Source organism: Pseudochaenichthys georgianus, unplaced genomic scaffold, assembly GCF_902827115.2.
Source record: "Pseudochaenichthys georgianus unplaced genomic scaffold, fPseGeo1.2 scaffold_551_arrow_ctg1, whole genome shotgun sequence".
Lineage (NCBI taxonomy): Eukaryota > Metazoa > Chordata > Actinopteri > Perciformes > Channichthyidae > Pseudochaenichthys > Pseudochaenichthys georgianus.
Genome location: NW_027263112.1, coordinates 44370 through 68430, shown reverse-complemented (window position 1 = coordinate 68430; position 24061 = coordinate 44370). Strand labels below are relative to the sequence as shown.

General features: G+C 42.9%; 3 protein-coding genes across 3 annotated transcripts in view; 1 reads left to right on the top strand and 2 right to left on the bottom strand.

The window, feature by feature from the left end:
- Window positions 1–7356, bottom strand: part of LOC117443177 (serine/threonine-protein phosphatase 6 regulatory ankyrin repeat subunit C-like) — a 44945-nt gene extending 37589 nt beyond the window's left edge. Inside the window, exons 1-4 of the mRNA XM_034079128.2 lie at window positions 7178–7356; window positions 4586–4669; window positions 3141–3219; window positions 1966–2036 (exon numbers count right to left, since the gene is read on the bottom strand). Coding sequence (XP_033935019.1) covers window positions 1966–2036; window positions 3141–3219; window positions 4586–4669; window positions 7178–7204 — 261 coding nt within the window. The 5' untranslated portion in view covers window positions 7205–7356. The remainder of the gene's footprint in view (window positions 1–1965; window positions 2037–3140; window positions 3220–4585; window positions 4670–7177) is intronic.
- Window positions 7357–8075: 719 nt separating this feature from the next.
- coq10a (coenzyme Q10A) lies at window positions 8076–16406 on the top strand. Its single transcript, XM_034079130.2, has 5 exons — window positions 8076–8827; window positions 10210–10353; window positions 10721–10913; window positions 12890–12991; window positions 14903–16406. The coding sequence occupies exons 1-5, from the start codon at window positions 8688–8690 to the stop codon at window positions 15068–15070; spliced, it is 747 nt and encodes a 248-aa protein (XP_033935021.1). The 5' UTR covers window positions 8076–8687; the 3' UTR covers window positions 15071–16406.
- Window positions 16407–18952: 2546 nt separating this feature from the next.
- LOC117443176 (hatching enzyme 1.2-like) lies at window positions 18953–22725 on the bottom strand. The gene is made up of 8 exons (XM_071202549.1): window positions 21751–22725; window positions 21069–21128; window positions 20825–20980; window positions 20494–20614; window positions 20229–20407; window positions 19380–19461; window positions 19131–19255; window positions 18953–19043 (listed from the first exon to the last, which is right to left on the bottom strand). Coding segments are annotated over exons 1-8 (810 nt in total). The 5' UTR covers window positions 21836–22725; the 3' UTR covers window positions 18953–19041.
- Between the last annotated feature and the right edge of the window lie 1336 nt (window positions 22726–24061).

The window sequence follows — 24061 nt, the reverse complement described above, 5'->3', positions numbered from 1 at the left end:
TGGCTACACAAGACAACACATCGTTATGACATCACAAAGTGGCCAAAATCTGATCAGCTCGTTTTCAGACAGGTTTTTATAGAAATGGATCAAAAAGAGAGAAAATCTTTGTTCCTGAAACTTTCAGAGTCTCTTTCCACAGAGGGGACACATGTTGATGTAGAAGAGACACGGAGAAGAGGGGACACATGTTGATGTAGAAGAGACACGAAGAAGAGGGGACACATGTTGATGTAGAAGAGACATGAAGAAGAGGGGACACATGTTGATGTAGAAGAGACATGAAGAAGAGGGGACACATGTTGATGTAGAAGAGACATGAAGAAGAGGGGACACATGTTGATGTAGAAGAGACATGGAGAAGAGGGGACACATGTTGATGTAGAAGAGACACGGAGAAGAGGGGACACATGTTGATGTAGAAGAGACACGGAGAAGAGGGGACACATGTTGATGTAGAAGAGACATGGAGAAGAGGGGACACATGTTGATGTAGAAGAGACATGGAGAAGAGGGGACACATGTTGATGAAGAAGAGACACGGAGAAGAGGGGACACATGTTGATGTAGAAGAGACACGACGAAGAGGGGACACGTGTTGATGTAGAAGAGACATGGAGAAGAGGGGACACATGTTGATGTAGAAGAGACATGAAGAAGAGGGGACACATGTTGATGTAGAAGAGACATGAAGAAGAGGGGACACATGTTGATGTAGAAGAGACATGAAGAAGAGGGGACACATGTTGACGTAGAAGAGACATGAAGAAGAGGGGACACATGTTGATGTAGAAGAGACATGGAGAAGAGGGGACACATGTTGATGTAGAAGAGACATGAAGAAGAGGGGACACATGTTGATGTAGAAGAGACATGAAGAAGAGGGGACACATGTTGATGTAGAAGAGACATGGAGAAGAGGGGACACATGTTGATGTAGAAGAGACATGAAGAAGAGGGGACACATGTTGATGTAGAAGAGACATGTAGAAGAGGGGACACATGTCGATGTAGAAGAGACATGAAGAAGAGGGGACACATGTCGATGTAGAAGAGACATGAAGAAGAGGGGACACATGTTGATGTAGAAGAGACATGAAGAAGAGGGGACACATGTTGATGTAGAAGAGACATGAAGAAGAGGGGACACATGTTGATGTAGAAGAGACATGAAGAAGAGGGGACACATGTTGATGTAGAAGAGACATGGAGAAGAGGGGACACATGTTGATGTAGAAGAGACATGAAGAAGAGGGGACACATGTCGATGTAGAGGAGACATGAAGAAGAGGGGACACATGTTGATGTAGAGGAGACGTGAAGAAGTTTGTCTTTTGTAATATTTAATAAAGTCATAAAGAAAGTCAATATCCATGAGAGGAAACAGCTGCTCCTCCGTCCCATCATTAAACCAGATGTCAACTCTTAACATACGTCTCTGTTAAACACATTCAAGACGAGGGGTCGACCGATTATCGAGGCCGATATTCCGCATTTTACAGATTATCGGTATCGGCCTTTTTTTTTTTTTTAAATCAAATTGCCGATACAACTTTGGCTCTGAAGGCGCCTCACGATCTGGACTACTAAATGAGCGAGACTCAAACATCACAAGTTCAGAACAAGTTTGTGGTTTTTATTTTTTACTTCATTTGCTCGGGTCACAGAGAGGAAACCAGTTCTAAGACGTTCATCAAACATAAAAAGGCATTTCAAAGAAGTTATTCTACATTTTGACATCAAGATGTTCTGATTTTACTGCAAATGTATATCGGTTCCAAACATCGGTTATCGGTCTCCTTGACTACTAATAATCGGTATCGGCCTTGAAACAGCCGTATCGCTCGATCCCTATACGAGACTACAAATACAAGTTAACAGAGTCAAAGTTAATCATGTTTGAAATGATCATTTGATCATTTGACACGACGGCAACACAACGACAGGAGAAAGAGTTATTCTTACTTCATTCCTGGAAGCGGCCGCTCTGTGCAGCGGGGTCAACCAAACGTGGTCTTTAGCATTTACAGTGGCACCTGGAGACAGAGAGCAACGTCAACAAGGGGTCAGAGGTCAGATGGGACGCTATGATATATATTTTTTTCTTTTATACATTTTTTATTAATTTATTATTATTTTTAAAGTCATTTTATTTCTTTTACATTTTGTATTATTATAATTTTTTTTAAAGTAATTATCCTTTTAAAAATTATATTTATTCATTCGTTTGTGTCTATTCTTTATATACATATATTTCTCGTCTTTTATATGTATGACTTCTTGTACTTTCGCTCATGTTTGGCTCGTTAGATACAGCTCAATTCAAATGTGTGAAAATGTTTGTAAAACGAAACTGAAATAGAAATGATAAAATGTATACATGTTCATTTAATTCATTTCTTATTTTAAAAGTTACTTAATGTATATCATTGTAATTGTATCTTCGATTGTATTCATCTCTATCCTGTGTGAATCCGTGCCGTTTTTCATTCTCACCCTGTTGCTGTTAAACTACTTCTCTAAAGAATCAGAATAATCACTAATATGAACATCGACGAGACATTTGACTCTTGTTCTGTTCGTCTTCTTACAGAGAAATAACAGGTTCTACATAAGCAACCAGAAAAGTCAATTCTGTAGACAATTATTTAATTGAAGCAATAATCAATCAATCAATCAATCAATCAATTAACAACTTTATTTATCCCGCAAGGGGCAATTGGTTATGAGCAGCAGCTTGTACACAGGCAGGAACATACAAGAAGAAAACACACAGATACACCCGGGAGCACAGATGTGGATAATTCCAATTTACACTATAAATAGTTCAAAGCATCACAATAATAAATAATAAATAATCAAGTTAAAAGCCTTTTCAAGAATTTAAAATATCGTCAGAAAATACTGTTTCCAGCTTTTCTAATGTGGAGGATTTCTGCTTTATTATGTGTATGCGTGCTTCCTGATCAACACTAAGCTGTCTTCGGCTCTTTGCTTGCTGTAGCTAATGTAAACGTCACCTCTGTGGGACCAGCAAAGATATTCTGATTCTGAATAAAGTACAACACTTTCGGACTGACACTACGAGGCAGTTAAACACGGAGGATTTGAAGCATCATTCCTGAATGCAGCGCGCTCACCTGATTCGATGAGGAGGTCCATTATATGGACGTCCCCCACACAGGCAGCAGCATGCAGTGGCGTACGCCGCTCTTGGTCCTGTGGGATAAAAAGGTAGAAAATCTATCAGTTGGTTTTGTAGTTCGACCCTGAAGGAAGCTGCTGGTTCCCTCGACAGAAAGCAACGGGATTTCTCCAGAGGAAAATAGGAAATAATGTCTGTGGAAACGAACATGTTTGATGAATGCACGTTCTGTTCAGCCGGATGATCTCCACACGTCTACTTTCATAATGTTCTAATCATAAATATAATGTCCAGAAGCAAAATGCTAACGTTATGCTATAAAGGAACTACAGGCGAGTCCAGCAGCACGACTTCAACGTCACGCCGACTTCAGATCCATATTCAAACACACAGATTCAAGATGGAACGAGTTGAAGCGTTTGTTTGAGCACTCTGCAGGAGGCAGGGACTGGCTTTCAAGCAGAACAGAAACTAACTTAGAGGAGTGTTCACGTGTTCGGCGTAATGACGTACAACGGCCTCCACGACTTCTGTAGTGCTATTCAGCATCCTTATTTTTAAGCGACCCAACGGAAGTTTATTGTAAAATGCGGCCATAACTCTGGCTAGTAAGGTCGTATCAACGTACTAAAGCTCCATTGGAAGCCATTTGGAAAATGTTGTTCATTTGTGTGTATGAATTATACGTTTTTGTATGATTTTAGTTGAATAAAAAAGAAAAAAAAAGAAGGGCAGGCACTTTCAAAAATACTTGGCAGGTGATTGGATCAATCTGTCTATCACCTTCTATCATGGGCCAATTCTGATTGATTAACAATGGCTGGTACATGTGGAGCACAGCACTTCTGATTGGTGTGGATGACTGACACACAAGAAGAAAAAAAAAATTGTAAAAAAAAAAAGTTTAAACAAATCGCAGGCTTTCCCATTTAATAATCGCATAAATTAAAATCGCGATTTCGATTTAAAATCGATTAATCGTTCAGCCCGAGTGTGTGATACGTACCAGTGCATCCGAACGAGTGTGTGATACGTAGCAGTGCATCCGAACGAGTGTGTGATACGTAGCAGTGCATCTGAACGAGTGCGTGATACGTAGCAGTGCATCTGAACGAGTGTGTGATACGTAGCAGTGCATCTGAACGAGTGCGTGATACGTAGCAGTGCATCTGAACGAGTGTGTGATACGTAGCAGTGCATCTGAACGAGTGTGTGATACGTAGCAGTGCATCTGAACGAGTGTGTGATACGTAGCAGTGCATCTGAACGAGTGTGTGATACGTAGCAGTGCATCTGAACGAGTGTGTGATACGTAGCAGTGCATCTGAACGAGTGCGTGATACGTAGCAGTGCATCTGAACGAGTGTGTGATACGTAGCAGTGCATCTGAACGAGTGTGTGATACGTAGCAGTGCATCTGAACGAGTGCGTGATACGTACCAGTGCATTGACATCCTCCTTTTTGTGCAATAGTAGTTGAACTTCTTCAGCATTACGATTGAAGACAGCCTGGACCAGAGGAGGCTGAAACACAGGAAGAGTGATTTACTTTCACTTTGACTCCCTCCAGATTCCCGTAGGTTACCTACTTCCTGTTTACACTGATCATGTGACAAAGTTTGGGATGTGTTGTGATCTGTGAGACCGGACCAATGATGCACTGATGGCTGTTCAATCATCCGCCACTAATGAGGAGTTTATATCAACATCTATTAAAGGAATGGTGATGAAATGAAGCCAAATTGCTTTTTATCCACTTAACTCGAAAGCTGGTTTTACATCTGCCAATAAACAGAGGAGGAGGAAGGAAAGGAGGAAGGAGACATGAAGGAGGAGAACAAGGAGATGAAGGAAGGAGAAATGAAGGAGGAGAAGGAAGGAAGCAAGAGGAGGAGAAGAAGGAGATGAAGGAAGGAAGTAAGTAGGAGGAGGAGGAGAAGGAAGGAAGGAGGAGAAGGAGATGAAGGAAGTAGGAGGAGGAGATGAAGGAAGGAAGTAGGAGGAGGAGAAGAAGGAGATGAAGGAAGGAAGGAAGTAGGAGGAGAACAAGGAGATGAAGGAAGTAGGAGAAGAAGGAGATGAAGGAAGTAAGTAGGAGGAGGAGAAGAAGGAGATGAAGGAAGGAGGAGAACAAGGAGGAGATGAAGGAAGTAGGAGGAGAAGAAAGAGATTTAGGAAGTAGGAGGAGAACAAGAAGATGAAGGAAGGAAGTAGGAGGAGAACAAGAAGATGAAGGAAGTAGGAGGAGAAGAAGGAGATGAAGGAAGTAGGAGGAGAAGAAGGAGATGAAGGAAGTAGGAGGAGAAGGAGATGAAGTAAGTTGGAGGAGGAGGAAGAGGATTGCTCTCAATGATATCTGGAGTTGGATTATGAAATGACATCACGACATCTCTCTTATCCCCCGTACGGTTATGACCCTCCATTTAATACTTGATCAAATGCAATCTTCGAGACGTCCCTAAAGCTAAGAGCAGGAAACTGTCTTCTGGTTCAGGACTGCCTTCTGTCCCCAAAGCCCACATGGAGCAGCCTCAAAACAGGCTGTATTCTCACAGGAGGAAACTACCAACATGCAATGCTGCAGATTAAACCGCCCTACAGTGAGTGTACACAGGAGTCAGGACGTCTGCAGCAGTGACATGCTACACACACTACGGCATCAGTGACACACATCATAATAAACACCGACTGGGATCATTACTGCAAGAGTAAACACACTTTGATTTAGGTTAGGGTTGAAATGCATGACTTCTACATGTAGTGGTGAATGTACACAGTGTGTTGGAGGTGAAATACTTCCCAAATATGTGCATAATGGAGCCTATGCATGTTGACAAGCAGTGTGTGTGTGTGTGTGTGTGTGTGTGTGTGTGTGTGTGTGTGTGTGTGTGTGTGTGTGTGTGTGTGTGTGTGTGTGTGTGTGTGTGTGTGTGTGTGTGTGTGTGTGTGTGTGTGTGTGTGTGTGTGCAGATGACGAGCTGTGGGGTTTAGGGTCTGGGTTGTGGATGTACACTTAGAAAGGTATTCTATGTATTCTGCGTAAGAACTGAGTAAAATCAACTGTTAATGAGAATCCCCTGCTCAGTTACGTTGCATACAATTCACGTTGTGCTTTATACTTTAATACATACAATATTTCACTTTTTACTCCAATACATTTATTTTTAAAATGCAGTGATTTGCAGGGATGGATTTAAAATACAGAATACAAATCAAACGATAAATCATTATGCATTATTTTAGGTTAAGCTACCCAACAGTATAGCAAGTAATTTGCTTTGTAATGTCATGTATTGTATTGCAATAATCCCCACCTTTACCATGTACAACCTTGACATTAACAATACATTTAATACAAACATGTTATATTTTTAAATCTGAAATGGGCCACAGTGCACAATCAGTACTTTAACTAAAAATGTATTTTAAAGCCTGGTAATAACGTTTCATAACATACGGTTAATCTAAGCAGGTTACATTTCAACTGCAGCATGTAACTCTTTAATGCAATGGTTAAATATGCTATTGTTCAGTTAATGCATTTAGCAGGTTTGATGTAGCGTTAAGCAGCCGATTCTTGTTTTTCTCTCCAGGTAATAGACGGAGCCCTGACTGCGGCCTTGTCTTCTATACAGGCTGCAGCTGAGCCCCAGAACTGGGCCTCGATTAGAGCAGCAGATTATATCAGTTCATGTGACAAAAATCTAATTAAAGGGGGATGGTAACAGTGTGATTCCTATTTAATAAGCATGCACTACGAATAAGGTGAAAATGAAACTCGGTTCGTGTATTAGACGTTGTATGTTGAAGAGCTGGAGTGTTCCAGCAAATAGACTGCGCCACAAACACTGTTCCAGCAAACACTGTTCCAGCAAGTAGCCTGCACCATAAACACAGCTCCAGCACAAACACTGTTCCAGGAAATAGACTGCGCCACAGCACAAACACTGTTTCCAGTTAACACCGTTATAGCAAACGCTGTTCCAGCAAATAGCCTGCGCCACAAACACTGCTCCAGGAAATAGCCTGTACCTGGTCTGCGATGTTTTGGACTCCCATCTCCCAAACTCAGCCGGGACGGAGCTCCTTCATGAGGAGGAAACCTGCAGGTTTTACCGGCGGAGCTACTGAGTCCGCGGATAGACTACACCCATGGCCGGCTGCGAACAGAAATGCGCTCCGATGTGTCAGTGTTGTTGTCGGTAGTCCGGTCTGTGGTCTGACGGATCTGAGAGTCCGCCTACAGGCGTGGCGGGGCCGGGGAGCTGAGCGGAGAGGCCGCCCCCTGTGGAGGGAGGAGGTACTGCAGTGTGGAGGGAGGAGGTATTGCAGGGGAACGGCCCCGTGTGGAGGGAGAAGGTACTGCAGCGTGGAGGGAGAAGGTACTGCAGTGTGGAGGGAGGAGGTTCTGCAGGGGAACCGCCCCGTGTGGAGGGAGAAGGTACTGCAGCGTGGAGGGAGGAGGTACTGCAGTGTATTATTTATTTATTATTAATTATTGTGTTATTATTGTATTGTTATTTCGTTATTTTATTGTTATTTCTTTTTTTTTATTCCTTATTTCTTATTATTTTATTCGGTGAAACCGTGCACTTCATCCCTGAAGGGGGTTTGTTTGAACCACCATTAAAAGAAAATAAGAAGAAGCGGTTCCTCTCCAGTCCACAGGGGGCACTGTTTCCCCGCAGAGCTTCGGCGAACAACTGCCAGAAGAACAGTCTGTCGAAAAAATCAGGCAACATATATTGTGAGATTATTACATTTCTAAGAGAAATTGATCAATTTAAAATAATCTATTCTAGAGGTTTAGTTCTTTTTTCTTTTGTTTATTATTTTCTGCATAGTCTCTTGTCCACACTCCAGTCCAGTTGGTGGCGGTAATGCACCTACAAGTTGGTTTGCCAACCACCAATAAACACCAAAGAAGAAGAAGAGGAATAAGAAGAACAGTCTGTCCCACCGGCTCCAGTTTAATCAGAAGGTCGTTCTCGGCCGGGCGGTGTTTAACAACAACCGAAACCTCAAGGAATCACCCATTAATTCAACTTTATAGAGAACTATTTCTCCAATCGCGGAGGGATGTGCGCGTTGCCGTTTAAAAAAAAGGACAGACAAAGCGCGGCGGAAGGTCGCTTTTATTCGGGACTCGTTATGAAACAATGCTAACGGCGAGCTAACGTTAGCACCGCAACGGCTATAGAAGCGACGCATAGTTACGGTAACCAATAAATAACTGGTTATTCTGGTCGGTCGGGGTTAGTGACGAACGTGGGAACTATTACACCGGAAGAAGAAGAGTGTTTGCACTCCGGGTTTTGTTGGACCGGTGTCAGAGGCTCTCAAACCACGGATTCAGGTCTCAGCAGATCCTTCGCCCGGCTTCTAGTCCTCAGAACCTCGGTCTCTGGTCCTCTGAACCCCGGTCTCCGGGTGTTCTGAACCCCGGTCTCTGGTGATCAAGCCCCCGGTCTACAGTCCTCTGAACCCCGGTCTACAGTCCTCTGTTCCCCGGTCCCAGCAGCTCCTTCTCCCGGCTGGTTGGATGGCAGCCTCGGCAGGAGCCCGGAGGCTCCCCATGGGGGTACGGACCTTCAGTGACTTCCTGCAGATCGCCTCGGTGGGCTCCCCCCGGTCAGTGCTCTCAGCAGGGGGACCAAGAGGAGGCCTGAGACAGAGCATCAGGTAACTGAAGCCGGCCAAGGGTCACCTAAAGTCTGATCTGTGAGGGCTATCTTTGGACACACTCAACCAGTCATGTGAGGAAATGGTCAAAAGCTAGTGTGGAGAATTCTCTAAAGAAATAAGGAGTCTGTCTTTAAACGAGTTAAATATCAATAGGGTGCAAACTGATCAGAAGTGGCGCCAGCAGTGACAGACTCGACAAAGACTGGATTCGTGGACTTGCTCTAAAACGTGGACGTATCTCTGATTGCACTGTACAATCTCTTGTAGATTTCTTGCCAGTATATACTCAGATCGTGTACTTGAGTAAAAGTACCAGAGTGTAGGTAAACGTCCTGCATTCAAAATGATCCTCAAGTAAAAGTAGAAAAGTATTATCATCAAAATATAATTAAAGTATCAAAAGTACTCGTTTTGCAGAATGGCCCATTTAAACACCATACGTATCAAGTTAGGGTTTACTTGAATGACTGTATCTACAGCTGGGTAGCTTAACCTTTAATAATATAGGATTATGTAATGTATGTATTTTGTATACAGAACCTAGATCTGCAAAGTAACTAAATATGTAAAATAAATGTAGTGAAAGTATAAAGTACCTTAATATCTTTACTGAAGTACAGTAGCTTGTAGCCGGGCATGGAAAAGGGTCACCTTCATTCTGCATGTAAACACGGAGACGTCTGAGGGCTATCTTGGGATCTCACAGACATGCTAATCTAATGATGAAATGCTAAATAGCTAACATAAAGACATCACGGTCTAGGACGTGAGAAGGGAACTCTGGGGGTGTAGGGTTCAGGGATTCAAATACAAATGGTGGTCCATCTCAACATTGACCTGGCGAAATGTACACTAATGAGAGCGAGGCTGAGTTATTGGTCTAAATGCCGGGAAATAGAGGAAAACGTCCAGAGAAATATAATCGTGAAACATATGGGAGACGTGTGAACTGGGACCCCTCAGAGTTAAAGCTCTAACTGGCTTTACATGTCTTATGTCCCCAGTCCCCTGAGTCACATATTAGAGACAGACTTCAGCAGCACATCACTTTATCGTTGGAAGGCTGATTGCACCAGGGAGGGAGAAGCTGCCTTTAGGAAACAACACAGAAACACCTCGCGCCTGCGGATTTACTGTAGAAATGGAAAGGTAAAGTAAACACAGGATCCTGCTCTCGTGATTTAGTCGGGGGACAAAGCTTTCACCGTTCATAAGAGAACTCAGAAACCTCCAGCACACACACACACACACACACCTTGCTATGATTGTCCTCTGCCTTCAGTCTCTGGAAGCTCTGTGATGTTGTTGTTGTTGTTGTCGTCGCAGAGACTCCCTCTTTCCAGAGTGAATCTAACGGGACGTTTCCGCTCACCTTTCAGACACCTGTCGTCATGCGGCATTCTGATGACCAGAACTCCCAGAATGCTTTGCTTTCAGGACACGATGACGACGGTTCCTCCGAGCAGAAGCTTCCTCAGCTTCACCAACAAGAGGAAGGAGTACTCAGAGCGCAGGATACTCGGGTAATTCATCCACGACATTATTACTCATTTATATTGAGGGGTATTGATTACTATGTTAGTCCTTTCTTTACATTCTTATTTTTAAATCTTTATTTATTTTATTATTGTATTATTTGTTTTATTATTTTGTTATTGTTTTATATATGTTATTCTTATTTAGTTATTATTCTTATTTTTTTATTTATTCTTATTTAATTTATTGTTTTGTTAATCCCTTATTATTCTTATTTTATTTATATATTAACATTTGTAATTCTTGTTTTATTCCATCCTTTGTTTATCGACTTCTGTTGTTTATCTTTTTGTGTATCTAAAGACCTGTATAAATAAAGTTATATATATTTGAATCCTATTGTGCACGCCTCAGCTTCTCGATGCAGGAGATGTACGACGTGGTGGCCAACGTGGACGACTACAAACACTTCGTCCCGTGGTGCAAGAAGTCCACGACCGTCATGAAGAGAGCGGGGCACGCCAAGGCTCACCTGGAGGTGGGCTTCCCCCCCGTGGTGGAGCGCTACACCTCCATGATCACCAACGTGAGGCCGCACCTGGTCAAGGTGAGTCCTGCAGAGACGGCACAGCTGCTGCTTCAAGGTTCAAGGCTTTCATCGTCATGTGTGCAGAGCTACAGTGTGGCTATGACCATGACGTTCTGAGGTCACAGGCTCCTCCTCCAACAGAGCAGCACAGATACCATAGTGCAAGTAAATACAAATAAAATACAATGGAAATAGTGCAAGAATAGTCGATATCAAAGAGAGTATAGAGGTAAAGAAACTTGATAACATATATAAAACTAGGGATGCACCGATCTACAACGCGACGTCTCCCGCTCACCGAGCAAAACGTAAACATCGGAGCATTTTACCGATGTGCCAATGGTGGGGAAAAGGTGTGTGTACACGGATGTATCGGTGCATCCCTAGTATTGGAAAGAACTGACATTGCGATATTTTCTTCCCCTGCCATACGAAAAAATACAGGAATTGAACAAAAGACAGTTAAACCATCCTTTCTTGAACTTTAATGTTTTACAATTGGTATTTTTTTAACTATATTTAACCGGATGAAGGATTTTAGTCACGGACGTCTGGATCGTAAGTCATCAGAGCAACAAGCTGCGCTAGCTCGGTTGTCCTGCTGCGATCTGATCAAGACTGGTTGTGATTGGCGGTTTGCTGTCACTCACTCCAGAACCCTGACATGACCGTTTTCCTTTTGGAGCAAGCAGCAAAAGTAACATGACGTGTTTGAGTTCATTTGCCTGCTTAATATCGCACGTCCTAAAACATTTTTCTAGATCTGATTCAATAAGTCGGCTGATTCATATTATCATATCATATTCTTCAAATGCTGATAACGGCCTCTCAGATACGGAGGTCCGGCTTTCCTCGGTTTTATATCACATTAAAGAGAATATCTTTGACGGAACATTTTAAAGACATCACCTTCAACTCTAGGGAAATTGTGACGGACATTTCTCACTATTTTCAGACCTTTTTATCGACCGAACAATTACAACTAAAAAATCGCACGTCCTGCGCATAACGCGATCATCGCCATGACGCGATATATCGTGCAGCCCTAATCCCGAGTATGAGCCATGTTACCGTTTGCTTTAATTGTATCGAACCGGCTTGATCCAAACCGGCCTAAATGACTGCATATTTGTACGAAGTCCGAACACATGCTTCGTCAGGTCTGTCCGCAAAGACAGCGTCGATGTATCGCTGCGTCCCTAATTAGTTATGGAATATTTGTATTGCACATTCTCACTTTAGCTTCTTAGGATTAAAAAAGAAATTCTATTTATTTTTGTCTTTTTATTGAACATTTACTTTTATGTCTCAAAAATATCTTTATTTAAAGGTGGGGTAGTTAAGTTTGAGAAACCGGCTCGAGATCGCTAGAATTTGAAAATACACAACCGGAGAAAATCTGCCGCTTCCTCACAGAGCCCCTCCTCCAACACACACGAACGCGCACATGACCAATGAGGGCACGAGATAAGTTTGTGCCCCGATGGAAGGCTGACAGGCAGGCAGGCCATCCAGTTACTTTAGCCGGGCCGGCTCAGATGATTGGTTGTACTTTTTATAGTATTACGGCTTCCACAGATTAATTTTCTTTATGGATTTGTTGTCAAAGCACTTCAGATATTTATTGCTATCGGGATGTTAAGAGCATTCCATGGAATATAACAAAAAGTGTATCTCGAGCCGGTTTCTCAAACTTACCTACCCCACCTTTAACTGTTAATATTTAATTTAAAGTATTTAATTTGACTATTTTATTGACGTTTTTATTGCACATTCTCACTTCTTTTGTTCTTTTTATATATTTTACTAAATGTGTCTTTTTCTTGGATATTAGTAAAAAAAAAATATTCCACATTCTTGCTTTACTTTTTAATGTTTTTACACATGTTTATATTGTTTATTTAATTCTAAAATAGAGCAGCTTTCACAAAACCCTAATTCCCCCCTGGAATAAACAAAGACTAATTTCTGACCTCCCCCCCTCCCCCCTCCAGGCGGTGTGCACAGACGGGAAGCTGTTCAATCATCTGGAGACCATCTGGCGCTTCAGCCCTGGGATCCCCGGATACCCCCGAACCTGCACCGTAGACTTTTCTGTGAGTAAACCCCCCAGGTGCTTTCTCAACGAGCGTTAGAGCGGGATCTCGACATTTCATTTGTATTTGTTCCGTTCATGCCAAGCACAACTTCATGTTTAACAAATATTTACAAAACACGTCTCTATGAACTCGCCTTTGACCGGAAAGGAGCAGGGAGCAGAAAATAATGTTCTATGACCGGCCCCTTTCTAAAAACATAGACAGATGGTCTGCCCTTCATATGTTCTTATTCACAGCCACACATCACAGCATCGCAGGAAAATAAGAGAAACACAAACACGAACTAACACAAATACTTAGTTCCCACTTGACAGTTAACGGAAAGAAACAAAACGACGACAACGACACCAACGACACCAACACATCACATTTCATTTGAGATGAGATGGAGCTTCATTGACCCCCATGGGGAAAGTCAGGCGCTTGTAGCAGCAACGGGGTCAGAGTGAAACCAGGGTACAAATAAAGACAAAGTAGAATACAAATAATGATAAAGTAACTGTTGAAGCAAGATATCACAGCAAAACGTTGAGCGTCTGAATGAACGTGTTAAATATATTTACATAAATGTGCACTTTTCCAAGTCCTCAGGCGCTTTGCATTACACATGATATATTTCAGACATGTTATACATCGATGAAACCCTCTCACATGCAGAGCACACAGTGACATGTGTTCTCTGCATTTAACCCATCCTAGGGTCTAGCGCTAGGAGTCTAGCGCTAGACTCCTAGCGCTAGGAGTCTAGCGCTAGGAGTCTAGCGCTAGGAGTCTAGCCCTAGGAGTCTAGCCCTAGGAGTCTAGCCCTAAGAGTCTAGCCCTAGGAGCAGTGGGCAACTATTGTACAGCGCCCGGGGAGCAATGGGAGTGAGGGGGGAAGGGGGTTGTCCGGTGCCTTGCTCAAGGGCACCACCGCAGGACAGGAGGTGAACTGGGACCTCTCCAAGTAGCAGTCCATGCTCCATGTGGGGGACTTGAACCGGCTGAGCCCCTGCGGGATTGAACCGGTGTTCCTCTGATCTGAAGATCAACGCACTATCCCACTGCACCTCAGCTAGCTTAGCTTAGCGAGCCGCCTGTATTAGTGTAGCTTCGTATCCAGCGCACAGATATCGATCTCCTCATGTTACAAACAAAAGAAGCGAGTAGATTCTGTTTGTTAGTGTGGAGTGAACGGATCGGCAGTCTGTGTGTAAATGGGACAAATCCATGAATGCAAAATAAAGATTTGCAAATAACGACGATTTGCAAATCTGCAAAAATAAATAAAATCCAAATCTTTGAATACATCTAATTGTTTAAGTAGTTAATGAAAAGCAGTTTTAAATATATTTCCTACATCTCCTTCCATCAGGACTTTTATTTAGGGATCTCATCTCTACGTTTGTGGGTTGGCATATTTCTACAGATCTGCCCGGATACCAGATACGATACGATGACACTTTAGGCAAGACAAGTTTATTTGTAAAGCACCGTTCAACACAAGGGGCTTTACAAAAAGGAAAGGCATTAAGAAACATTATAAAAGGCTCATTTCAAAGCAAAGAGAACAGAACATGGATAAAAGTTACAGCGAGATGTGAACGGTTCAATTAGAAGCAGCGGCAAACAGAAAAGTCTTCTTGCTGGATCTAAAAGCAGTCAGAGTTGCCGCGGACCTGCAGGTCGTTCCAGATGTTTGGAGCATAATGTCTGAACTCCTCATGTTTAGATCTGACTCTGGGTCAGATCCGGTCTGACATGCGCCTTGCATCACGGTAGCATCAACACATATACATGAGAAACAAACATTGAACATGACCGCAGGATCACTGCATATGTCCCGCCTCCTCTCTCTCCTTGTCGTTGCTCTAAACACATTGTAATGATCCCCCCCCCCCCCCCCCCCCCCTCTCTGTTCTGATGCAGATTTCCTTTGAGTTCCGCTCCCTGCTCCACTCTCAGCTCGCCACCATGTTCTTCGACGAGGTGGTGAAGCAGAACGTGGCGGCGTTCGAGCGCCGGGCGGGAACACTGTACGGCCCCGAGACGCGCATCCCCCGAGAGCTGATGTTCCACGAGGTGCACCAGACGTGATCCGAGCTGCACCCTCGTGACCTTTAACCCCACCCCCACCTGCATGATGCCGCTTTAGAAGACTTACATCCAACTCCTGAAACCCCCGCCTCATTCAAATACTCTGATAAAGGGTCTCTTCAATCTGGATCAAACCATCTCTCCGTGTCTCAAGGGGGACGATTTCTTTTGTCCAACAATGAGAGGGCGCTGCAGCTAGCTTTGTAATGACCACTACTCCCGCTCCTATTGGCTAGCGCTCAAACGCACTGTACGTGATGGGCTAAAGGGGCGGGACATTTCTTAAGCGGTTTAACCAATCACAACAGAGCCGGCCAGCCAACCAATCGCAGCGGCTCTGGTTTCAGACAGCTGGTGAAAAGAGGTGCTGCAGTATGAGACGTGTCCCAGGAGACACTGAGGGACTCTTTCAAGGTTGGAGTAACGGCTGCAGCGCTCTCTTTTTACAACGTGTCCCCGTCAGTCACAGAATAAAGGAAGCGTCCCTTTAACTGCGTCTCAACCTCCCCTGGAAGGACTCTCTATTTATCAGCGGGGTCAAAGTTACAGCTGTCGTCGGGTCGTCATGTGACCGACAGCTCTCGTTTTAAAACTCTGAACAAAGAAACCGTCTAATTTGCTCATCTTACGGAGACCCTGTGATCTCAGGCGGGCTGCAACGACACATCAGTCATAGGTCATCGATCGTGTGAGATAATGATAAGAAGTGCCTGCTTTAAGTGTCCAAAACCCCCAAAATAAGCCGTTAGCAAAGATTTAAACCGCCGAAAAGGACCTGAAAGAAGTGTCTCCACGTTTATCTGCGGCTTAAATCTGCCTTTAATTGAATTATCTAAATCTTAATTTTAGTTAATCTGATGCAAAAACAACTCCTTTCATTTATTTATCAGCGGTCGTTTGCATATTCGGACAGTTTTAAATTAGAAGAAGGGAAACGTTACTTCTAATTAAGTTGAATGTATTTTATTCTGGCTTCTTCTTGATGCTGTGAGGAATTATATGTGTTGGTCTCTTGAGACATTACCAGGTTTAATAACGCTTTCTTTCACAGCCCAGCGCACAGATTTCGAAAATATATAAAAATCCACTGATATTTAACGCCTGCTTGTTTGCCGCGAAACACAACCGCCTGCTCGTGGGATAAAAGAATGAAGGCAATTATTACCAAAATCATCACGAAAATAACTGTATTTACTGAAAAACCTGGACATTTTATTGATAATCACATTAAATAATAATCACTGCCTAGAAAAACTATAAATATGTTGTATTTATCTCGTTCTGTGTGTGAACTGTGTGATGAAGTGCTGGGCTGTGGAATAAAACATATCTCATGTCTGGTTTCCTTTCTGGTGTTTTATTTTATTTACCGGCTTTATGAATCGCGTACGAGGCGGACCATGCCTTGATCGGGAAATACATATTTAATTTGGGGGATTTACGTTTCGTATATTCTATTTAAAATGCATCATAAAAGATTGTCTCCTGCATCAAAACTCACACAGACACTTTGTCCGTTTTTAAAAGAAAATGAGGGGCGCTCGTGAATTGCTGTTAAAAAAAAAGCTAATATTTTTATTAGCTTTTCTTTTTTAATGCTTAATGTCTTTCTTTTTTTTTGTAAAGCACTTTGAATTACCTTGCGTTGAAAAGTGCTATATAAATAAACTTGCCTTGCCTTATGGAAAGAGAGGTTTTAGGTTGCCGTAAGGCTTCACGGTGTTATTATGCATCCAGAGGCAGAGAAGGTGTTGGTGCTGCGGATATGGCTGGCCCAGAGTGACATGCTTTGTGAGCACACACTAGAGGGGATCAGGCAACACCAGTGTGACTGTGGGGGGAGGGCCGTACCTGCTCTGCTGAACATGGAGAGAACACTGCAGATCTACCTATTCACACCAGGACAAACTCAAATAAGGAACATTAATGGTGTGATATAGGCACAGATATAAGATCAATAATACACTTTATTTTAGGGCACCTCAATGTCACCTTAAAATTAAATATGTGTGGCATTACAATTACTGTATTTCTTTGAGTACTTCTACTTTTACTCAAGTACAAGATCTGAGTACTTCTACTTTTACTCAAGAACAAGAGCTGAGTACTTCTACTTTTGCTCAAGTACAAGATCTGAGTACTTCTACTGAAGTACAAGATCTGAGTATTTCTACTTCTACTGAAGTACAAGATCTGAGTACTTCTACTTTTACTCAAGTACAAGATCTGAGTACTTCTACTTTTACTCAAGAACAAGAGCTGAGTACTTCTACTTTTACTCAAGTACAAGATCTGAGTACTTCTACTTTTACTCAAGAACAAGATCTGAGTACTTCTACTTTTACTCAAGTACAAGATCTGAGTACTTCTACTGAAGTACAAGATCTGAGTATTTCTACTTCTACTGAAGTACAAGATCTGAGTACTTTTACTCAAGTACAAGATCTGAGTACTTCTACTTTTACTCAAGTACAAGATCTGAGTACTTCTTACTTTTACTCAAGTACAAGATCCGAGTACTTCTACTTTTACTCAAGTACAAGATCTGAGTACTTCTACTGAAGTACAAGATCTGAGTATTTCTACTTCTACTGAAGTACAAGATCTGAGTACTTCTACTTTTACTCAAGTACAAGATCTGAGTACTTCTTACTTTTACTCAAGTACAAGATCCGAGTACTTCTACTTTTACTCAAGTACAAGATCTGAGTACTTCTACTGAAGTACAATATCTGAGTACTTTTACTCAAGTACAAGATCTGAGTACTTCTTACTTTGACTCAAGTACAAGATCTGAGTACTTCTCCTTGTACTTAAACATATCATATACAGTATATATTGACATGTGAAGCTGATGTGACCTTCTGAGTCCCGTGACGAGGACACGGCTAAAGGAGACACCGGAGCAGCAGGTATGTGGGACAGTTATTAATACAACACACACACACCCTCTCCTTTATGTCCTCGCTGCGTCTCATGCTGTTTCTTCGTGGCTCTGGTCAGGATGCATGTCATGTGTAACAGCTTATCTTTGTGGGTAATCAATAACTGTTCATGTCACACACACACACACACACACACACACACACACACCATGTATACATCACTTCAGGGGACATTACATTGACTTACATGCATTTCCTGGAGACTTATCCTAACCCTTACCCTAGGAGGCGAGTCCCCACACGTGACTATGTAAACAGATTTAGGTCCCCACAAGTATAGTAATGCTTGGCCACACACACACACACACACACACACACACACACACACACACACACACACACACACACACACACACACACTCATTCATGTTGGCAGCTATTTTTGATTTAGTCTTTAGGTGAAAATGGTTATTAGTTTTATTCACATCTGAGTGTTTCCGGGGGCAACCAGGCTTACGTCGTGTTCTTTTATTCTAACAACTTCTAAGTTCAACTATTTAATAAAAGAGCAAAAGACACTTTTTTGGACTCCCTTATCTCGTAGCTCTGTTGCCCCAATTACGAGTAGCGTTGTCACGCCAGGTGCGCAGAGGTGGGAGAAGTACTCAGATCTTGTAAGTACAAAGTACCAGAGTGTAGGAATACTCTGTTACAGTAAAAGTCCTGCATTCAAAATGTTCCTCAAGTAAAAGAACAAAAGTATTGGCATCAAAATCTACTTAAAGATTCAAAAGTGAAAGTAGTCGTTGTGCAGATTGGTCCATTTCAGAATAATATATATATGTTTTATAAAGATTGATCATGAAAGTGTCCTCAGAGCTGGTGAAGGAGCAGCTAGTCTGAATGGCTTTGTAGGGTACAACATAAAGGTAGTGGAGTACACGATGTACCGTGCAGAGTTCTCCGAGTGGCTCAAAAAGAACACAGACTGTTTCAACTCAGTAAAATAACTTTATTGTATGATTGAGTGAATCTGCAGCTTCTGTTGTTGACTCTGATCATCGATCAGCTCACGGGAACAGCTTCCTCTGTAACAGAACAACAAAGCGCTGCATTAGGTGGAGGCGAGGGAAGCATAGAGACACGATTGAGGAAGGGGTCTCGTGGACACTCACAGCACTGGTACAGAGTGTTGAGCCTGGCGATGTCGTTGCTGCTCATCTCCCTAGCGTTGCCAAAGGACACGTTGGGATCAGGGATGGGGATCATTGTGGGCTCGCCATTCCTGGAGAAGGCGGTCCTACAAAAGGACAGGAAGCAGTTACAGTGAGACACACACACACACACACACACACACACACACACACACACACACACACACACACACACACAGCAGGGAGGAAGTGACTTCTTCTCGTTCTCACCTGTAGTACTGCATGACAGAGTTGTAGTCGTAGGGGGTGCCCTGGTTCAGGGTGGCAATCTTGTAGAAGTTGTGCTCCATGCCTAAAAGAAACCACAAGAACAACATTACTTAACGTTAAAGTAACGTTTGTGTGCCTTGAAGTCCCGCTGACTGTGGACGGGAAGGAGTCGTGCTGCTGGAGACGGAGCATTTCAATGCCTTTAGGACAGGGGTGTCAAACTCAAGGCCCGGGGGCCAAATCCGGCCCGCGAGTTCTTTTTATGTGGCCCGCAAGAGCTTGCAAAGAATATATTACGTTTATTATACGGTTACATGCCGATTTACAGAAGCACGTTGCCCATAAACTACATGTCCCACAATGCATCTCGTTGTGTGCCATGTGCACTGAAGAGACTTGCAGTTATTTGCCCTGGACTTCTGCTTTCAGACGTAGTTCATTACTAAGTTATTATCCTATCCGATAATAATCCAATTCAGAGGCAATAATGTAATATAATACACTATTTTATATAATATATATTTATATAGTCTTAAAAGTTACAACCGGCCCTTCGAGTGCAACCATAATGCTAATGTTGCCCGCGATGAAATTGAGTTTGACACCCCATGCTTTAGGACGTTATAGGAACTGCAGAAACCCTGGTTTAATACAATCTAAAACAGAAGAAACATCACATGTCCAAATGTGTGAGGCCAAAAACATCCTTTGTTCTTTACAATGAATACATTATAAACGAGTTGGTAATGAAGGTCCCTTGAACTGTGTTCCTGTTTGTCCACTAGGAGGCGCCAGGGCCTGTTCCCGACTCTCCTCTCTCACATCTTCCATCATTTTGAATAACATTACCATACATGACGTTCTGCAACACGACTCTGATGTGCTTGTCTCTGTCGGAGCGGGTCTGCTCGTGGTTGAAGCCCAGAGCGTGGAGCAGCTCGTGCTGGACGGTGTGATGGTAAAGACATCCGCTGCGGTCCAGAGACACCACCTGCCTTCCACCACGACGGCCGACGTAGGACCAGCAGCTGGACAGAGGGAGAGTCGAGTTAGAGCATGCGGAGGCGTGAGGAAAGCTGAGGTCTCAAACTCTACCACATAATCATCTTCGCACCCATTCTGGGACTCGATCTGCAGCCATTCGTGGTCGTTGCTAAAGGTGGGTCTGAAGCGGATGCAGGAGATGGAGGAGAAGGACTCCAGGCCACGGGTGATGATGGCCTTCTCGCGGGAGGCTGGGAGGAGGTATAACGCAGGTATCATTCAACAGACATCATGAGGAACGTTATGTGTTTTTTAGATCACAAAATATGGAAACATTTTCTAGCAGAAACCCAAATCTTATAATGAACCTGAAATCGGCACAATATGTTCCCTTTAATTGAGCTGTGTGCAGTCGTTGAGAGTTGATCAGCATTAGTAGAGACTCCAGTTGAAACACTTACAGAAGTGGTCGGTGATGTAATAAGGAACGTAGACCTTTCCATCGCTGTTCTTCAACCACTTGCAGCCACGGCTGGTGCAGGGGTCGGCGTTTCTCTCTGCCTCGTTGTCGATGGCGATGTCCAGCTCAGTCAGGATGGGCCCATCGTCGGAGCGAACTGAAACACATCACAGCGCAGCTCAAACTCCTGCTGAGGAGATACTGACGGAAGAGGAGGAGCACGAGGTGCGGCCGCTCACACTCACCCAGATTTGCGTTGGCCCTCTCCAGAATTTCAGACACAGAAAGCCCGTCGGATTCCTTCCCTGCAGAGAGACATCAACAACACACATGTAAAAACACAACGGCACAAACTGAGCATGTAAAGACTTGAGGTCTGATCTTTAGAGCAGATACATACCGGCCTGCAGGTTCAGCGTGGGGTTGGAGAAAGACACACTCATTAGAAACAGAGAAACCACATGAGCTTATAGTTACAGCTAAAGGTATTGTAGCAGTCATCTATTTATCACACATTCTATGTTTTTAGACATGAAAATACAGACAAACGCGTGTTTTTGATGCACTGGACATTTTAAAATGTTGAACCTAACCCTCACCCGAGCCCTATCCCCTCTTTTGCTTTTTGAGTCTAATAGAAAGAAGAACATGGTGTAATATACACAATGCCTTAATTACGTTTTTCAACACAACATTTCAGAAAACTTGCGCTTTTCTAAAATAATATATCTAATATGAAAATGTGTCTTAATATAATTGTTCAACTGGGTATATTTGTTGAAAGTATATATTAGTTAAAGAAGAATCTTTACAGAAAGAAATGGAGAACATTCTTAAAAAGTCAGCAACGGTGTAAATACATGCTAAATATAAATACATGCATGTGTTACTTTTAAAAGTGTTGTTATACATGTGAGCAGATATCACCTGCCACTGCTCCTACCTCAGTGTCGGCCCAGCAGCAGGCAGACAGCAGCAGCAGAGCGAGAGCGGAGAACCTGAAGACAGACATCCTGCGGGACACACACAGCTTCACTCAGAGCACACACACACAGGAATACACACTGCAGCAAAGCGCACACTGAACTCACCTTGGATCCTTGGGGTGGACTGGTGCAGAGGAGCTCTCTCTGCAGCTTTTTATCCACGCTCAACTGTCTTCGTGTGCCCAAATATGGACTATCGGGGTTCTAAGAACGTCAAAGAATTAGCTGAACTCACAGCCTTATCTGACACTGTGGGAAAAGGGACACGTGTTGCCATCATACCGTACAACACACACTGACGAAAGGAAACAAATACAGAAATTGCATATATGTACTTTGATAAACTAAAATGGAACTGCAATGGAATGCAGAGGTTTTCTAGCTCGCCCTTCATTAAGGCATACATTAACTATTGTGCTTATTAGCGTCCATATGAGTAGCATGTTGGCTCTCTATTCGTCTTATTAAAGCACCCAATGACGCCTTATCAAAGATTGTTGGTCCCCCCTGTCAGAGACTCTATGACTCAGCACATCATAACAACCTAGTGAGGCGGTCCAACAACATCATCTCCGACCCAAAGCATGTTCTGAACAGTGAGTATGAGCTGCTACCATCTGATCGGAGACACAGGGTCCCACCATTCAATAAAGTCAGACTGAAGCATCCTTTGTGCATCAGTCAGCCCTCACAGTAAATACAGAGCTGATCCCAGATCAGATGCACGCTGAAGGCTCTTTGAGCATGTTCATGAATTACTTATGAACTTAAGATGCTTGGCTCTGATTAGTACCACAAGAATGGTCACACTCCTTTAATAACGCTTACAAAATGTGATTTATTCTGTTGTTATTCTTGTTGTGTTTCTTGTAACTCGGCCAGGACTTGGCTGGTATACTGATCAGATCAAAGTCAAATAAAATGTATATAAATAAATGTAAAAAGAGTATTTAATAATGGTGTTGTTTCTTATTTGTGTTCAACCTACTGTACTGTGAAATGTGGCGTGTGTGTGTGTGTGTGTGTGTGTGTGTGTGTGTGTGTGTGTGTGTGTGTGTGTGTGTGTGTGTGTGTGTGTGTGTGTGTGTGTGTGTGTGTGTGTGTGTGTGTGTGTGTGTGTGTGTGTGTGTGTGTGTGTGTGTGTGTGTGTGTGTGTGTGTGTGTGTGTGTGTGTGTGTGTGTGTGTGTGTGTGTGTGTGTGTGTGTGTACTGGCTGGCACTCAGACTGGAAAATAAGTGGTTATCCCAGAGTTTGATCAGCTGCGTGTTTCTCCTGTTCATGAAGGCCAAATGGAAAATGACAGACGGACATGTGAAGGTTTGTGAACGAACACGTGTTTTCATTATTTGCATTTAATCAAGCTCATAAGCAGTCATTTATCTAAGTGAACATTTGTGATTTTTGAATTGTAATTTCTTAGTGAGACAAGCTAATGTCATCTGAATTAAAGCACTTTCATTCAACACCAGATGCATCTCGGTTTTGCTTGTAGATAATAAGCTGCATGAATTATTTATTACTACTACTACTTATTTCCTCTTGAATTCCTGTTGGAGGACATTTTAAAGAAAATATGCCCATTCATGGATCCACATAAAAGTACATTCATGTGTTCAGTATCTGTCACTATCCTAAAAGCAAACCCAGACAAACTCAAATATATGAATACAAATCCATCATCCATCTAACAAGCTAGCCCCGAGTGCATTTATTAAAAAAACAAAAAAAACGTCAACGTTCAAGTAATGGAGACATTAATAAATAAAACAATAAAGTCAATAATGTCACATATAGTTCTAAAATGGGCCAGAGGGCAACATTATCATGGGCGCGGGAAGGGGGGTGCTGAGGGCGCTGCAGCACCCCCTAGCGGCAGGCAGGGGGTGCGGAGCTCCCCTGTCTGAATTATTATTTGACGGTTATTGCTGCTCCCGCTGTGCATAATCTGTGTAATATGTAGCCAATAAATTCCACATTGTTGGTAAAATAATATTTTGGCCTGCCCCGAATGTTTTTTCTGTAGCCCCGGACAATTCTACCTCAATAATATAATACATTAACTGTGCTTTACGTCAACCTCATCATGACACTAGAGAGGACGGCAGGACTGTAATTTCCCGTGTTCAGTGAATGCAACAGAGGCAAGACACCAGACCAATCAGAGAATTGCATGGAAATAAAAGTGTGCTTGTGTCATTCAAGCTCGGCTCTGTGTGTGTGTGTGTGTGTGTGTGTGTGTGTGTGTGTGTGT

Excerpts from the sequence above, each read along its gene's own strand:
- LOC117443176 (XM_071202549.1), bottom strand. The coding sequence starts at position 21,835 with ATGTCTGTCTTCAGGTTCTCCGCTCTCGCTCTGCTGCTGCTGTCTGCC. Across the intron at positions 21,129-21,750 it reads TGAGGTAGGAGCAGTGGCAG|GGAAGGAATCCGACGGGCTT; the intron begins GTGATATCTGCT and ends GTCTCTCTGCAG. Across the intron at positions 19,462-20,228 it reads GTTGCAGAACGTCATGTATG|GCATGGAGCACAACTTCTAC; the intron begins GTAATGTTATTC and ends GGTTTCTTTTAG.
- coq10a (XM_034079130.2), top strand. The coding sequence starts at position 8,688 with ATGGCAGCCTCGGCAGGAGCCCGGAGGCTCCCCATGGGGGTACGGACC. Across the intron at positions 10,354-10,720 it reads TCAGAGCGCAGGATACTCGG|CTTCTCGATGCAGGAGATGT; the intron begins GTAATTCATCCA and ends TGCACGCCTCAG. Across the intron at positions 10,914-12,889 it reads TGAGGCCGCACCTGGTCAAG|GCGGTGTGCACAGACGGGAA; the intron begins GTGAGTCCTGCA and ends TCCCCCCTCCAG.